At 43.7% G+C, this 16,727-nt stretch overlaps 1 protein-coding gene across 8 annotated transcripts in view; it reads right to left on the bottom strand.

Moving 5' to 3' along the window:
* Positions 1-16,727, bottom strand: part of LOC124564247 — a 116,568-nt gene that overhangs the window by 44,014 nt on the left and 55,827 nt on the right. For 6 of the 8 annotated variants that reach the window (XM_047131001.1, XM_047131006.1, XM_047131000.1 and 3 more), the window contains exons 4-5: positions 9,461-9,780; positions 155-340 (exon numbers count right to left, since the gene is read on the bottom strand). In XM_047131001.1, the coding sequence (XP_046986957.1) occupies positions 155-340; positions 9,461-9,780 (506 nt within the window). Of the gene's footprint in view, positions 1-154; positions 341-9,460; positions 9,839-16,727 lie in introns of all 8 variants that reach the window. The other 2 variants (XM_047131003.1, XM_047131004.1) reach the window with 2 other exon arrangements.

Here is a 16,727-nt window from a genome sequence, read left to right as displayed (position 1 = left end):
TCTATTAAACAATGTTAAAATGTTAATCTCAGCAGCAATAGTTTAATCTGCCAATATTACTCGATCTCATATTTTCTGAATGGCAAATTTGGAAAAAAAACCTCATCTTATAATCAGGTAAATACAGCAGTTACCTACTTGATGGGTCACTTACGTAAAAGTCAGAGCAGCTGTTCCGGGCGGTATTCGATCGGGGACGGACATCCTGAGTTCCCGCAAGTGCTTCAAGCTTCCGACGGTAGTGAACGCCTCTCTGGCCGAGTTGCGGACTATGTCGTACTCATAAAGTTCCAGACGTTCCAAGCTGTCGGCATATACCGGCAGCAACGGTATGACGTGCCTTTCTAACAACAGAAATGGGGCTCGTGAAAATTATTCGTCTTCTGTCACATTTGAGGAGACCACACAAACGGCATACACTATATTCCAATTCCAAATTAAGGGTTCTTATTCTGCATTTGTAACATTTCTGTGTTCGACTGTCACCTTTACATCACTTGCCACTGAAATACGACATCATTACTATTACCACCACATTAATTTGCATCGAAAGTATACCTGTGAGGGACAGATTGCGTGGGTATACATCAGACATCGTGGTGAGTGTCAGGGCACTGGGTACTAGGCCTTCTGTTGGGTACAAAATAGTCTTTCCGCTCCCGGGATTGGAATGACTCCTTACCCTCTCCCTTAAAACCCAAATCCTTTCGTCTTTCCCTCTCCTTCCCTCTTTCCTGACGAGGCAACCGTTGGTTGCGAAAGCTAGAATTTTGTGTTTATGTTTGTGTGTCTATCGACATGCCAGCGCTTTCGTTTGGTAAGTCACATCATCTTTGTTTTTATATATATAGGTGCCTATCGATCTGCCAGCGCTTTCGTTCGGTAAGTCACACATCTTTGTTTTTAGATATATTTTTCTTTCCCTCTCCATCCCCCTTTCCTGATGAGGCAACAGTTTGTTGCGAAAGCTTGAATTTTGTGTGTGTGTTTGTTTTTTTGTGTGTCAGTGCTTTTGTTTGGTAAGTCTCATCATTCCACGTGGGAAAAATATATCTAAAAACAAAGATGATGTGACTTACCAAACAAAAGTGCTGGCAGGTCGATAGACACACAAACAAACACAAACATATACACTAAATTCAAGCTTTCGCAACCAACGGTTGCTTCGTCAGGAAAGAGGGAAGGAGAGGAAAAGACGAAAGGATGTGGGTTTTAAGGGAGAGGGTAAGGAGTCATTATAATCCCAGGAGCAGAAAGACTTACCTTAGGGGGAAAAAAGGACAGGTATACACTCGCACACACACACATATCCATCCGCATATACACAGACACAAGCAGACATTTGTAAAGGCAAAGAGTTTGGGCAGAGATGTCAGTCGAGGCGGAAATACAGAGGCAAAGATGTTGTTGAAAGACAGGTCAGGTATGAGCAGCGGCAAATTGAAATTAGAAATTAGCGGAGATTGAGGACTGGCGGATAGTGAGAAGAGAGGATATGCTGAAGGGCAAGTTTCCATCTCCGGAGTTCTGACAGGTTGGTGTTAGTGGGAAGTATCCAGATAACCCGGACGGTGTAACACTGTGCCAAGATGTGCTGGCCGTGCACCAAGGCATGTTTAGCCACAGGGTGATCCTCATTACCAACAAACACTGTCTGCCTGTGTCCATTCATGCGAATGGACAGTTTGTTGCTGGTCATTCCCACATAGAAGGCTTCACAGTGTAGGCAGGTCAGTTGGTAAATCACGTGGGTGCTTTCACACGTGGCGCTGCCTTTGATCGTGTACACCTTCTGGATTACAGGACTGGAGTAGGTGGTGGTGGGAGGGTGCATGGGACAGGTTTTACACCGGGGGCGGTTACAAGGGTAGGAGCCAGAGGGTAGGGAAGGTGGTTTGGGGATTTCATAGGGATGAACTAAGAGGTTACGAATGTTAGGTGGACGGCAGAAAGACACTCTTGGTGGAGTGGGGAGGATTTCATGAAGGATGGATCTCATTTCAGGGCAGGATTTGAGGAAGTCGTATCCCTGCTGGAGAGCCACATTCAGAGTCTGATCCAGTCCTGTCACAAGTGGGGCACTTTTGGGGTTCTTCTGTGGGAGATTCTGGGTTTGAGAGGATGAGGAAGTGGCTCTGGTTATTTGCTTCTGTACCAGGTTGGGAGGGTAGTTGCGGGATGCGAATGCTGTTTTCAGGTTGTTGGTGTAATGGTTTTCGGATTCCGGACTGGAGCAGATTTGTTTGCCATGAAGACCTAGGCTGTAGGGAAGGGACCGCTTGATGTGGAATGGGTGGCAGCTGTCATAATGGAGGTACTGTTGCTTGTTGGTGGGTTTGATGTGGACGGACGTGTGAAGCTGGCCATTGGACAGGTGGAGGTCAACGTCAAGGAAAGTGGCATGGGATTTAGAGTAGGACCAGGTGAATCTGATGGAACCAAAGGAGTTGAGGTTAAAGAGGAAATTCTGGAGTTCTTCTTCACTGTGAGTCCAGATCATAAAAATGTCATCAATAAATCTGTACCAAACTTTGGGTTGGCAGGCCTGGGTAACCAAGAAGGCTTCCTCTAAGTGACCCATGAATAGGTTGGCGTACGAGGGGGCCATCCTGGTACCCATGGCTGTTCCCTTTAATTGTTGGTATGTCTGGCCTTCGAAAGTGAAGAAGTTGTGGGTCAGGATGAAGCTGGCTAAGGTAATGAGGAAAGAGGTTTTAGGTAGGGTGGCAGGTGATCGGCGTGAAAGAAAGTGCTCCATCGCAGCGAGGCCCTGGACATGCGGAATATTTGTGTATAAGGAAGTGGCATCAGTGGTTACAAGGATGGTTTCCGGGGGTAACAGATTGGGTAGGGATTCCAGGCATTCGAGAAAGTGGTTGGTGTCTTTGATGAAGGATGGGAGACTGCATGTAATGGGTTGAAGGTGTTGATCTACGTAGGCAGAGATGCGTTCTGTGGGGGCTTGGTAACCAGCTACAATGGGACGGCCGGGATGATTGGGTTTGTGAATTTTAGGAAGAAGGTAGAAGGTAGGGGTGCGGGGTGTTGGTGGGGTCAGGTGGTTGATGGAGTCAGGTGAAAGGTTTTGTAGGGGGCCTAAGGTTCTGAGGATTCGTTGAAGCTCCGCCTGGACATCAGGAATGGGATTACCTTGGCAAACTTTGTAAGTAGTGTTGTCTGAAAGCTGACGTAGTCCCTCAGCCACATACTCCCGACGATCAAGTACCTCAGTCGTGGAACCCTTGTCCGCCGGAAGAATGGCGATGGATCGGTCAGCCTTCAGATCACAGATAGCCTGGGCTTCAGCAGTGGTGATGTTGGGAGTAGGATTAAGGTTTTTTAAGAAGGATTGAGAGGCAAGGCTGGAAGTCAGAAATTCCTGGAAGGTTTGGAGAGGGTGATTTTGAGGAAGAGGAGGTGGGTCCCGCTGTGACGGAGGACGGAACTGTTCCAGGCAGGGTTCAATTTGGATAGTGTCTTGGGGAGTTGGATCATTAGGAGTAGGATTAGGATCATTTTTCTTCGTGGCAAAGTGATATTTCCAGCAGAGAGTACAGGTGTAGGACAGTAAATCTTTGACGAGGGCTGTTTGGTTGAATCTGGGAGTGGGGCTGAAGGTGAGGCCTTTGGATAGGACAGGGGTTTCAGATTGGGAGAGAGGTTTGGAGGAAAGGTTAACTACTGAATTGGGGTGTTGTGGTTCCAGATTGTGTTGATTGAAATTTTGAGGTTTTGGAGGGAGTGGAGCTGGAAGTGGGAGATTGAGTAGATGGGAGAGACTGGGTTTGTGTGCAATGAGAGGAAGTTGAGGTTTGCTGGAAAGGTTGTGAAGGGTGAGTGAGTTGCCTTTCCGGAGGTGGGAAACCAGGAGATTGGATAGTTTTTTAAGGTGGAGGGTGGCATGCTGTTCCAATTTGCGGTTGGCCTGTAGGAGGATGCTCTGAACAGCCGGTGTGGATGTGGGAGAGGAAGGATTGAGGACTTTTATTAAGGATAGGAGTTGACGGGTGTGTTGATTGGCTGAGTGGGTGTGTAGCTGAAGGATTAGGTGGGTGAGGGCAATGGATTGTTCAGTTTGGAACTGGTATAGGGACTGATGGAAAGAAGGGTTGCAGCCAGAGATGGGAACTTTAAGTGTGAGGCCTTTGGGGGTGATGCCAAATGTCAGACAAGCCTGAGAAAATAAAATATGGGAGTGTAATCTGGCTAGGGCGAAGGCATGTTTGTGGAACAGCCATGGGTATCAGGATGGCCCCCTCGTACGCCAACCTATTCATGGGTCGCTTAGAGGAAGCCTTCTTGGTTACCCAGGCCTGCCAACCCAAAGTTTTCATGATCTGGACTCACAGTGAAGAAGAAATCCAGAATTTCCTCTTTAACCTCAACTCCTTTGGTTCCATCAGATTCACCTGGTCCTACTCTAAATCCCATGCCACTTTCCTTGACGTTGACCTCCACCTGTCCAATGGCCAGCTTCACATGTCTGTCCACATCAAACCCACCAACAAGCAACAGTACCTCCATTATGACAGCTGCCACCCATTCCACATCAGGCGGTCCCTTCCCTACAGCCTAGGTCTTCATGGCAAACAAATCTGCTCCAGTACGGAATCCGTGAACCATTACACCAACAACCTGAAAACAGCTTTCGCATCCCGTAACTACCCTCCCAACCTGGTACAGAAGCAAATAACCAGAGCCACTTCCTCATCTCCTCAAACCCAGAACCTCCCACAGAAGAACCACAAAAGTGCCCCACTTGTGACAGGATACTTTCCGGGACTGGATCAGATTCTGAATGTGGCTCTCCAGCAGGGATACGACTTCCTCAAATCCTGCCCTGAAATGAGATCCATCCTTCATGAAATCCTCCCCACTCCACCAAGAGTGTCTTTCTGCCGTCCACCTAACCTTCGTAACCTCTTAGTTCATCCCTATGAAATCCCCAAACCACCTTCCCTACCCTCTGGCTCCTACCCTTGTAACCGCCCCCGGTGTAAAACCTGTCCCATGCACCCTCCCACCACCACCTACTCCAGTCCTGTAATCCGGAAGGTGTACACGATCAAAGGCAGCGCCACGTGTGAAAGCACCCACGTGATTTACCAACTGACCTGCCTACACTGTGAAGCCTTCTATGTGGGAATGACCCGCAACAAACTGTCCATTCGCATGAATGGACACAGGCAGACAGTGTTTGTTGGTAATGAGGATCATCCTGTGGCTAAACATGCCTTGGTGCACGGCCAGCACATCTTGGCACAGTGTTACACCGCCTGGGTTATCTGGATACTTCCCACTAACACCAACCTGTCAGAACTCCGGATATGGGAACTTGCCCTTCAGCATATCCTCTCTTCTCACTATCCGCCAGGCCTCAATCTCCGCTAATTTCTAATTTCAATTTGCCGCCGCTCATACCTCACCTGTCTTTCAACAATGTCTTTGCCTCTGTACTTCCGCCTCGACTGACATCTCTGCCCAAACTCTTTGCCTTTACAAATGTCTGCTTGTGTCTGTGTATATGCAGATGGATATGTGTGTTTGTGCGCGCGAGTGTATACCTGTCCTTTTTTCCCCCTAAGGTAAGTCTTTCCGCTCCCAGGATTGGAATGACTCCTTACCCTCTCCCTTAAAACCCACATCCTTTCGTCTTTCCCTCTCCTTCCCTCTTTCCTGATGAGGCAACAGTTTGTTGCAAAAGCTTGAATTTTGTGTGTATGTTTGTGTGTGTGTCGACCCGCCAGCACTTTCATTTGGTAAGTCTCATCATCTTTGTTTTTATATATATATATAAAATAGAGGGAAACATTCCACGTGGGAAAAATATATCTAAAAACAAAGATGACGAGACTTACCAAACGAAAGCGCTAGCACGTCGATAGACACACAAACAAACACAAACATACACACTAAATTCAAGCTTTCGCAACCAACGGTTGCTTCGTCAGGAAAGAGGGAAGGAGAGGGAAAGACGAAAGAATGTCTCATTTGTGCTGAGCTACTACCATAGGAGTTTTGCTCTCCCAAAATCTAAATCTAGCTCTATGCCAATTAACTGTACCAGAAAGATGAAAAGTGGGTTCATACAAAAAATATAATAGCTCAGAAAAAATGTGCACCTCCATTTCTTCTAGAATTCCTGTGCAAAATTCTTACCTTTTGGTGTGGTCATCAGATGCAATGCTTGCAACAATTCCAGTGTGTATGATTTCTGATGCAGTCAGTTTCCGAACTAACCATATCTCGAGTTGAAAGGTTTTAAGTTTATTGTTCACTCGTGTCACGGATTTTCTAGGGCGCCTTTTGTAAGTTGCACAGATACCTTTGACATCTTCACTCTATGTGCAAGGATGACACTCACTTTTCCATTTGCAGATGCACCAATTTTCTGTGATTTTCAGTGGCACTCGTACATTTGTTTACTGGCAGGCAGCTCTCTGTCAAATTGTTATCAAAATACACATTTCACACTAACAGTGGACTCCGATTTTGCTAATTGCAGCACAGAAAACAAATGCCTCCGTGGTGTCTCCATTTTCCTACGAATGAGCAACAGCAGCACTGCACCTTTAATTGAACTTCTATGTCAACTGCTCAAAAGTTTCCACTTTTCTCTGTCTGGAGTTGCATTTCTATCCTTTATAGTATGTAAAAGATTAATCCCAGAAATATGCCACTCCTCTTTGAATAACCCTGTATTTTGGCAAGTGTAGTCCTTTAAAATGACTGTCGTGTATGAGGCACAGACTGACAAGCCACAGTGGAAGAGATGCGCCGCACTAGCTCCGAATACGAGTAGGTGCGCGATCGAATGCCGGGCACTCGCGGACAGGCGATACCGAGAGGATAACCTAGGCACGTAAAGCGCCGACCCAACTGATTTTTGTAGTTCAGTTAGGCCCTGATCAGTTTGTGAGTTCACCACTATGCAACTTTACAAATCTTAATCTGAGAATGCAGCATTTGCAGTGAACTTTGTGTTTCAGTGTGAAGCTCGTATCTCTGCCTCAAATCTGTTCCTCACTACAGGATAATAACCAATACCAAGCGTCATTGCTTCTGCTGCTGCTGCTGCTTCTACTACTACTACTACTACCACTATTATTATACAGTTATATCACAACCATCATCGTGTATCGGTATTTATCTACATAATTTAATTACATTTTTGTGAGTTCAATGTATCATTACAAGATATGAAATATGCACTTGTGCTGACATGAATGCATGAACAAAAGGTGTTTATGGTTTTCTTCTCTTCCCCCCCCCCCCCTCTCTCTCTCTCTCTCGCCTAAGTGTGAGGTTTACTTTGTTCAGATACTGTTGCCCCATGTGTCAGCGTTATCAACCATCACTGCAAATACATGTGCTCACTGAACACTATCTACAGAAAATTCTATACTGTATTTTTTTTAAATTTTGAGTGCATATTCCACAGGGAGTTATTTTTGTGTGTGCATAACAATGAAACAATGACAGTCCAGGCCACAGTGGTTCCTGATAATGGTTAATTGTGGACAACAGTTAATGTATCACAGGTAAAGGGACTCTGAAGTGTGTAACTGAACTGTAGTATACGAAATTGCAAAATACAGGAAAGCATTGGAAACAAACCAAGTAAAAAATGAATAAATTTATCTTACTGTCATTCTCTTTATATTGTTCAAAATCAGAAATTATAACAATCTAAATTTTGCCTATTTAAAAAAAACTGAAATAATTGTTTTTGCTTCTTTCTAACAGCAATTTGTTGTATTCTTTTGTTAAACCACATTAAAAGAGCATTTTAATTCTACTGTCAAACTTATTACCGGTAATCATTATAAACCTATGGTAAATAAAACTTGTAACACAATATTGGTTGAAACATTAATGTTGGGAGTCTTTAATAAATGGAGAACAACAGACACAAAATCATACAGCTTGTTGTCGACAAGCAGATCACACGGTTCAGGAACATCCTGGGCGAGGAAGAGGACGGAAATTGCAACATTATGGAGCATCTCGAGGAGGAATATTTACGTCTGACACTAAGTCGTACCGACATAAGACTGCGTGCCTCGTACGGATTCATGTATTTTACACTGAAGTAACAACAATTCGTGAAAGCTCGTTATAGAGTGATGTCTTGTTTGTATAAATGACTGAAATTAAATCAAAGCTGTGGTAATACAAGACAATGAGCAGAAGGAAGGCTGCTACTACAGTCAATACTGTCAGGTCACGATCATCATTCGGGAAGTGCCTCAGCGTGCTTTCCCACCCTTCCAAACACTGCGTACCTATAAACAGGTGGCTGTGGCCAAACATGATGACAATGAAAATCTCACTTACTATGCTAACGCTGTCTGACACAATTATTAACTTTGTGTATAGTCTCCATTTTCTGCTTTGTTCCGAGGTTGACTTTGAGTAGGAATACAATGCACTTTTTGCAGATATCTGCACAAAAAACAAAGTCAAATGTTGTGATAATGTCAAAGAAAACTTAAAGGTGCGGGAAATGTCGTAACACGGAATCAGTGACGACAGGAAAGTACTGAATTCAGAGAATGTGACTCCTGATTGTAATGACAAAAATGAATATAAAAAGCAAGAAAATGTAAAATGTGAGAATGTAAACACAGTGGTTTACTGTATTTATTTTTGGGAGTTTAGCATGACATTCACACGGTCACACTTTCATATGCGAGCTGCAGTAGAAAGCCATTTTTGCCAAATGTTTCACAATAAAATTACATAGTACCAAAACATATGTTCCACTACAAGCTTGCACAGTAGCATGCACAGTCCCCTCACATACGAGTTGCCAAGTTTCTCATACTGTTGCTACTGCGCAGCAAAAAGTAGAAGAGAAGTAAAAGATGACAGAATATTGCTGATGTAAATGGGAAAGTAATGGGCCCAGAATTGTGCCCTGAGGGATAAACATTTCAAAAACTTCCTCTTCCACAGGCTGTGCATACGCAATCAATCGACAGTGGCATATGTTAAATTATAAGTCCCCATTCTGAAATGACACAGTCTACCCATTAATTTCACTACGAAGCCCCATCTACAGACTAATGTGAAAAAAACTGAGAAACCCAAAATGTGCAATTGAGACAGGTCTGCCGGGTACTACCGAATCACACAGAACTGAACTGGGCACAACTGTTAAATACAGCGGCACTATTAGCTACGAGTGAAAGTAATTACGTAATAAACGTGACAGAAGATGTTTGAAGACATAGATATGTTTACTGAACTAGACCTAGCTTAAAAGCACTGTAACAATAATTAGATGTCTCCTTAACATTTTGTATCTCGTGTCCCTATGTATACATAACGGTGAAATATGCCAAATGTCTTTTACACAGTGTGAAAAATACCGAACATACGAGAACAGTATTCGTCGAGCAAAAGTTGGCTCGAGTAAAAGTTAGACATTCGTACGAGGAGAGATAATAGTACTCACCTCGTTCCACCCACCGACCACTTTATTCGTAAGCACTTTAGGGTGTTCTTCTTGGCATTCAGAAAGTACTTCAGATCATCCGTATCGACAGACATACGTCCGAAGTCAATCTCGACCAGTCGGGGGCACCCGTCACCCAAAGGTCTCAGCACACAAGGACGCAGGACGCAAGTCGTCCCCACGTATCTCTCTTGCAGACACAGCACACGGAGGTGCTGCAGACGCGACACCGCCTCTGAAAATTTCTCGGTCTTCAGTAGCTCATCGGGTGCCGTCAGCACGTGTATCCCGGAGCACTGCTCGACCGAGTTCTTCACCGTCTGCAACCGCACACTTCCTGTAGTACAGTAACACTTCTGAGCTAAGGAGTGGGATACACTGAAACAAAAGAAGCACTATTAATGGTCGTTCAAACAGATGCTTTCTGCCTCTTCTGAAGCACCTGACCAATTTCCAGCAACAGAAGTTGCACAGCAGCTAAACAGACGGCCACAGAGGAAGTCAGTAACTGCGGTGAACGAGAGGAAAGCACCCGCACCGTCCACGCTCACCAAACTGACTTCCTATCAGCTAACAGATGTCCTCCCTTCTGATGACTCCCGAGTCAGTTCGTATTGTCGATGTCACAGCTGCTCGCACCACCGTGTGTCTTTTTTGATCCCAGGAAACACTCTGAATGGCCTACATTTCAGAACAACTGAACTCTACTCTTCTTCCTTGTTGTTAATTGACTATGTGCCACCCCAGTAATCATATATACATTGAGACAAAGTAGTTACTGGGCAAAAGCTCAATGGATCAGAATGGAAATACATTAGTGGAGTTTCCTCAGTTCAGAAGGAGTTTTTCAGTAAAAAATGCTTACTACCCAAAAGGTTCATTTAGGTCCATTATGGTTTATTTAATGTTTTTTTTTTTTTTTGAGTTGTTTTAAGCTGTAATACGATACCAATGCAACACTTGACCAACATTATTTTATAAAACAAACTATCACATACAAAAACGGCATTAAATGTGTGATTACATATGAGTTAATGTGTTAATGTTCAGCATGTGAACAAGAAAAGGTTTAGTAAAGGTTTGAAATTATGTTTGAAGTGTGCTGAAAGTCAATGGCCATCCTATTCATCAAACACTGGAGGAGTATTATTCGGATAACTTTTTTCTGTTTTAAGCAAAATGCAGTCTTTCAAACGTCTCAGTGCTTACGATTAAATATCTCCCTGGATATCACAAGATATGTTTAATTCAGTTGACGAAAGGAGAAAATATAAAAATCCAGCAAATGAAGCAGTTGAAGGGAAGTACACACATCTAAAAAATGAGATTAACAAAAAATCCAAAATGGCTAAGCAGGAGTGGTTTGAAGACATAGGATACAGAAGTATATATAACCCAGTGAAAGATAGATACCACCTGAAGGAAAGTTAGAGAGACATTTTCAGAAAAGGAAAGCATCTGTACAAATAACAAGAGGCCAGATGGAAAACCAGTCCTAAGCAAGAAGGGAAAGGTGACTGGTGGAGGGAGTATGCAAAAGGTGTACACAAGGGAAATGAACTTGAAGGCAATATTATGGTAAAGCAAGAGGATACAGATGAAGACGAGATGGGAGATACGATACGATACTGCGAGAGTCGAAACGAGGCCCCTAGAATAGACAACATTCCCTCTGAACTAATGATATCCTGGTATGTAAGATATATGAGACAGGTAAAGTACCCTCAGACTTGAAGACGAATATCATAATTCCTATTCCAAAGAAATCAAATGCTGACAGGTCTGAATATTACCAAACTAACAGTTTCATAAGTTCTGGTTCCAAAATAATAGCACAAATTCTTTTCAGGTGAATCAAAAAACTGGTAGCACTCAACCTCGGGGAACATATTTTTGGATTTCAGAGAAATGTAGGGACACCCGAGGCAATACTGACCCTATGACTTACCTTAGAAGATAGATTAAGGAAAGGCAAGCTTACTCTTATAGATTTTGTATGGTTGCAGACAGCTTTTGACAATGTTAAGCGGGATACATTCTTTAGTTCCGAAGGTAGCACATGTAACGTGTCAGGACCAAAAGGTTGTATACAACTTGTACAGACACCAGGTGGCAGTTACGAGTTGAGGGGCACGAAAAGGAAGGGAGTGAGACAGGGTTTTAGCCTATCCCCGATGTTATTCAGTCTCTACACTGAATGATCAGTAAACAAAACTACAGAAAAAATTGGAGTAGGAATTAAAGTTCAGAGAGAAGAAATAAAAACTTTGAGGCTTGCCGACGACATTGTAATTCTGTCAGGCAACAAAGAACTTGGAAGAGCAGTTGAACCGAGTGGGTAGTGTCTTATAAAGGGAAGATAGGATACAAAGTAAAACAAAGGTAATGGAATGTAGTCAAATTAAATCAGGGGATGCCGAGGGAATTAGATTCAGAAACGAGACACTAGAAGTAATAGATGAGTTTTGCTGATGAGGGCTTTAAGTAGAAAGGATATAAACTGTAGACTGGTAATAGCAGGAACAGAGTTTTTTTAAGAAGAGAAATTTGTTGACATGAAACATGGATATAAGTGTCAGGAAGTTGAAATGTGGTGCTACAGAAGATTGCCAAAGATTAGACGGATAGATCATATAATTAATGAAAAGGTACTGAACAGAACTGGGGAAACAAGAAATCTGTGGCATAACTTGACTAAAAGAGCTCAATGGTTGACAGGACACATTCTGAAAAATCAAGCAATTACCAGTTTATTACTGGAGGGAACTACTGGGGGTAAAATCATAATAAAATAAGAGAAAGCAGAGTTCACACAGAAAGATTTAGGTTTGTTACTCCTGCACGCTCTTCAAGAGTGGAACGGTAGAGTGGTAGCCTAAGTGTGGATCTATGAACTCTCTGCCAGGCACTTAATTGTGAATTGCAGAGTAATCGTGTAGATGTCAAAGGGACATACAGAGTGTACATAAAGTCCAGGAATACTTTCAATTATTTATTGTGCAAGAACTAAACATTGTACAGATGTCATACATATTGCATTTTGAAGAGAAACTATGAAAGTTTTTTGTACAAAAATTCGATGTGCAAACCACGAGTGGTTATCAAATTCTTGCCGTACCTGTCCCAGCACGGCATAGTCGACTGTGGCAGTCGCTTCCCGTATTCTCTCCCAGAGCTCTGCTACATCACGTGATAAAGGAGGTACATACACCAGGTCTTTAATGGTCCCCACACAAAAAAGTCACACGGAGTGAGATCTGGCGATCAGGGAGGCCATTTCGTGAAACAGTTGTCCCCTTCTGTAGCACGGCCGATCCATCGATGCGATAGCTCCGTGTTCGGGTACCCACGAACTTCACGACGAAAATGGGGTGGAGCCCCATCCTGCTGAAAGATGAACGGAAAGTGCGATTGCATTCGAGGCATCAGCCATCGCTGCAACATGTCCGGGTAGGAATGTCCAGTGACAGTGCTCTCGACCAGAAGAATCACCTGTACAGTTTTCGACATGACGAGGCACAAAAAAACACTTACCTTTGGGGAATCACGCTCAAATTCAATGCATTTGTGTGGATGCTTTGTAGCCCAGATTCGACAGTTACGCCTGTTCACTTTCCCATCAGTGTGAAAAGTAGCTTCACCGCTAAAAATTTAGCGATCAACAATGCCATCCGCATTCTCATTCAGTTGTTGCAACTGTGAACAAAACTCAAAATGCCCATCTTTGTTGTCGCCATTGAGCTTCTGCACTAACTCCAATTTGAACGGTTTCACAGACAGCTTCTGTCGCAGGACTTTCCGCAGTCATCGGAGCCATTTCGAGTTCACGGGATGCGTGACCTACCAATTTCTTTGGACTGCTTACGAATGTCCCTCGTATGTGCTCCACATTCACTTCACCCACACTGGGACATCCGCTCATCTTGCCGGGCACGAGAAATCCATCTTAACGAATTTGCTGTGCCAGCGGTAAATAGCCTTCCTTGTCGGTGGCTTCTTACTGTACTCGGTTCTAAACATCTGTCAAACAGCTGTAGCACACTCGTTTTTGTCGAACTCCGACACAAAGAAAGCTCGCTCTGCACCTGAACTCACCACATTTGCGACTAGTGCCAACTATCGGCAAATTACCCAACTATGCTGTGGCGGTATATGTGAAAAAAACTTTCAGGTTTTCTCTTCAAAATTACATATGTATGATACCTGTACAATGTTTAGTTCTTGTGCAATAAATTATTTGAAGTGTTTTTGGGCTTTATGTACACCCTGTATATTGCAGTTATTTCGAAATGACGGAGCCTGCACAGGACAGAATAACTGTAGTGTGAAGAGCTGCATCAAACCAATCTTCAGACTGAAGACATCAACAACCATATCTCCTAATCTATCTGTGCTATGTGTGGATACTGTCTGCAAAACATGTTGAAAATAGAGTTAGTAGTGAAGAAGTAATAGAGTAATGCCTGATGTGGATGTTTCACTGCATGAACAGTGAAAATGTGATAAGTGATGAAATTTTTTCCTTTCATTATTTTGTGTGCGCGTGTGTGTGTGTGTGTGTGTGTGTGTGTGTAAGTATATAGTCTGGGTAATTTGTGTGCTGTGTGTTATGCAGCCTCAAGATGTGCACAATTTTGAACTGTAATACTTGTTTTATTACATTAAATCTTTGACTTAGGATTATACCTCTCAATGGGTATATTATGACAGCATTTTCTTTTAAGGTCAGACAGTAATTATATGAAGTACCGAAAATCAATTGTTTGTTGCCCCTGTAGGCTATTACGCAGCCAATCTGCAATGGGGACCATTATCGTGTCAGCCATTTAGTGATACGGATTTCAGCAGTTTCAATTAAAGCAAGCAAAAAAAAATGCCACAGATATCTCTAATAAGCCAACCAGAAACTGTTTCATCCACAAAACAACACTGCAACCTATTTATACAGAAGCAATGCCAAGCTGGTTATTTCGGCTCCTAATACCCAATGTGAGTATTTGTAAGCACAGGAAAAGTGATGGAAAGGTGAAGAGAAAGCTAACAGTCTGAGCAAACAAGACTTGGTGGCTGCCAGTTCACTGACCCCTTCTGAAGTACACCCACAACTCCCACACTCATCCATCCCACGCACCCGCACGCAACTCACTCGCACGCGACCGCCGTCTCGAGCTGCTTGGGCCAGGGTGCAAGCTACTGCTGTGCAAGATGGGAGAAAATCTGGGTGGTGGGAGTAAGCTGGGGGCAGGAATGGTAAGGGATGGCAGGATAGAAGTGGGGGACGGTAGAGTCCTGCTTGTGGGAGCATAAGGGACAGGCTGGGTGTAGTAACCAAAACCAACTGCGGGAACGCCTTCGGCTGCAGATCGGAGCCGCCAGGTGGGGAAGCCGCCGGCGGTGGAGCACGCAACACCGGGTAAACACGAGGACGAGTCGGACGACAGACCAATGACAACCGACAACAACCGACCACGACCGACTATGACCGACACAACGAGGAAGAGATAAACAATGGGGGCTTGTAGAAACCACAACACCAAACACCGACAGTAAATCCACTCAGAACCAGAGCCAGGCAAATGTCAACAACGAACAATGACCAGAACGCAGTACTGCCGAGAGAGAAACGAAATCCAGAGCGAGTACCAGACTGGCCGGACTAGGGCAGAGCGGGTACCTGTATACGAAACCAGAGAGAGCGGCTATTGGCCGCTGTCTGCGGTGGTACCCTTGCTGCGCGAGAGCCGCTGCGCGGAATAGCCGCCGCGGACATGGAGCCATCTACGGGCTGACCACGTCCATTTGTTCTGGTGCATGTTCGACTTCCACAGCGGGAGGTACTAGAGTGGGGAGAGGGGAGGGCAACTAGGTGCAGTCGGCAGATTAGAGAAGGGGCACGGGGTGGGAAAGGAGAGTGGAAAAGGAAGAAGTGCAGTGCTGAGGGGTAATGAGGAAGGGGACAGGCGGGTGAAGGACAATGGACAATAACTAATGAAGCTTCAGCCTGGGAGGGTTATTGGTACTCGGGATGTATTGCAGGGAGAGTTACCACCTGCAAAATTCAGAGAAACTGGTACTGTTAGGAAGGACACATGTTAGGAAGGATCCAGACGGCACAAGCAGTGAAGCAGTAATTAAAATGGAGAATGTCCTGAAGAGCAGCCTACTCAGCAACTGTGGGGTCCAGCCGTTTCTCGGCCACAGTTTGCCGCTAGTGGTTCGTGCACACAGACAGCCTGACAGTTGTCGTGCCTACTTAGAAAGCAGCACAGTGGTTGCGACTTAGCTCATAAATCACACGATCGGTTTCACAGGTAGCCCTGCCTTCGATGGGATTAGGTAATGCTTGTGACCGGAATTTCATTTATTATCATCCTTTGCATCATTTACATGATATAGGAAATGTCATAATACTGTCCAGGATATGCACAGCAGAATATTACAAATTTCTATCAAACACATAAAATTAACATTGTATAATATGTTGAAAATTAAAACATGCTCCTTTAACATGTACCGTATGTGATGAATTTATATATATTTAGTACATTTTCGAAAACATATTGCACATAATTTAGAGTTAAAAGAGTATAAAGGAGACATAGAATTGACCATGAGAACAACATGATATTGACAATACAACTATCAGTTAGTGACTTAAGGATTCAAAATATTCCTCTATGCTATAAAAACATTTATTTAGCAGATACTTTTTAATTCCGACTTAAATTTTCCTTCATCTTCTGTTCCCCTGATGCAGTGTGGCAGAGCATTATAGAGCACCCCCTGTTAACTTCCCAGAATTTCTTAAGCTCGAACCTTGCCTCACCGTAATTTAATCCACAGTGGCTCACATGTTTTTGAGTTTTTGTTTTCCTTGTTCCTTCTACATGCAGATTCTTACAAATATGTGTATTGTAGTCATGAAGATCTGAATTTACACGTAAACTACTCGAGTGTGTTCTTGTATGCAGTATGCTTTTTAATATGTGCAAAGATGGTACTGTAAGTATGTTTAGCGGCATGAACAAGGGATTGCAGTGTGTTTGTGGAGAGCTGTGTGTAATAATTCTAATGGCCCTTTTCTGTAATTTAAAAACCTCTCTCAAGTGACATTTAGTTGCACCCACAATGTTATTCCATAGGATATAATAGAATCGAAATACGCCATATACACTAATCTTGTACACTCTGCACTGCAAACTCTGGAAATTATTCTCAGTGCAAAACACGCTGAACTGAATTTGTTTGGATATGTATGTGACACGGG

This window comes from Schistocerca americana, unplaced genomic scaffold (genome assembly GCF_021461395.2).
Source record: "Schistocerca americana isolate TAMUIC-IGC-003095 unplaced genomic scaffold, iqSchAmer2.1 HiC_scaffold_13, whole genome shotgun sequence".
Taxonomy (NCBI): domain Eukaryota; kingdom Metazoa; phylum Arthropoda; class Insecta; order Orthoptera; family Acrididae; genus Schistocerca; species Schistocerca americana.
The sequence above is the reverse complement of the archived record's forward strand: the minus strand, read 5'-3'. Positions and strand labels throughout refer to the sequence as shown.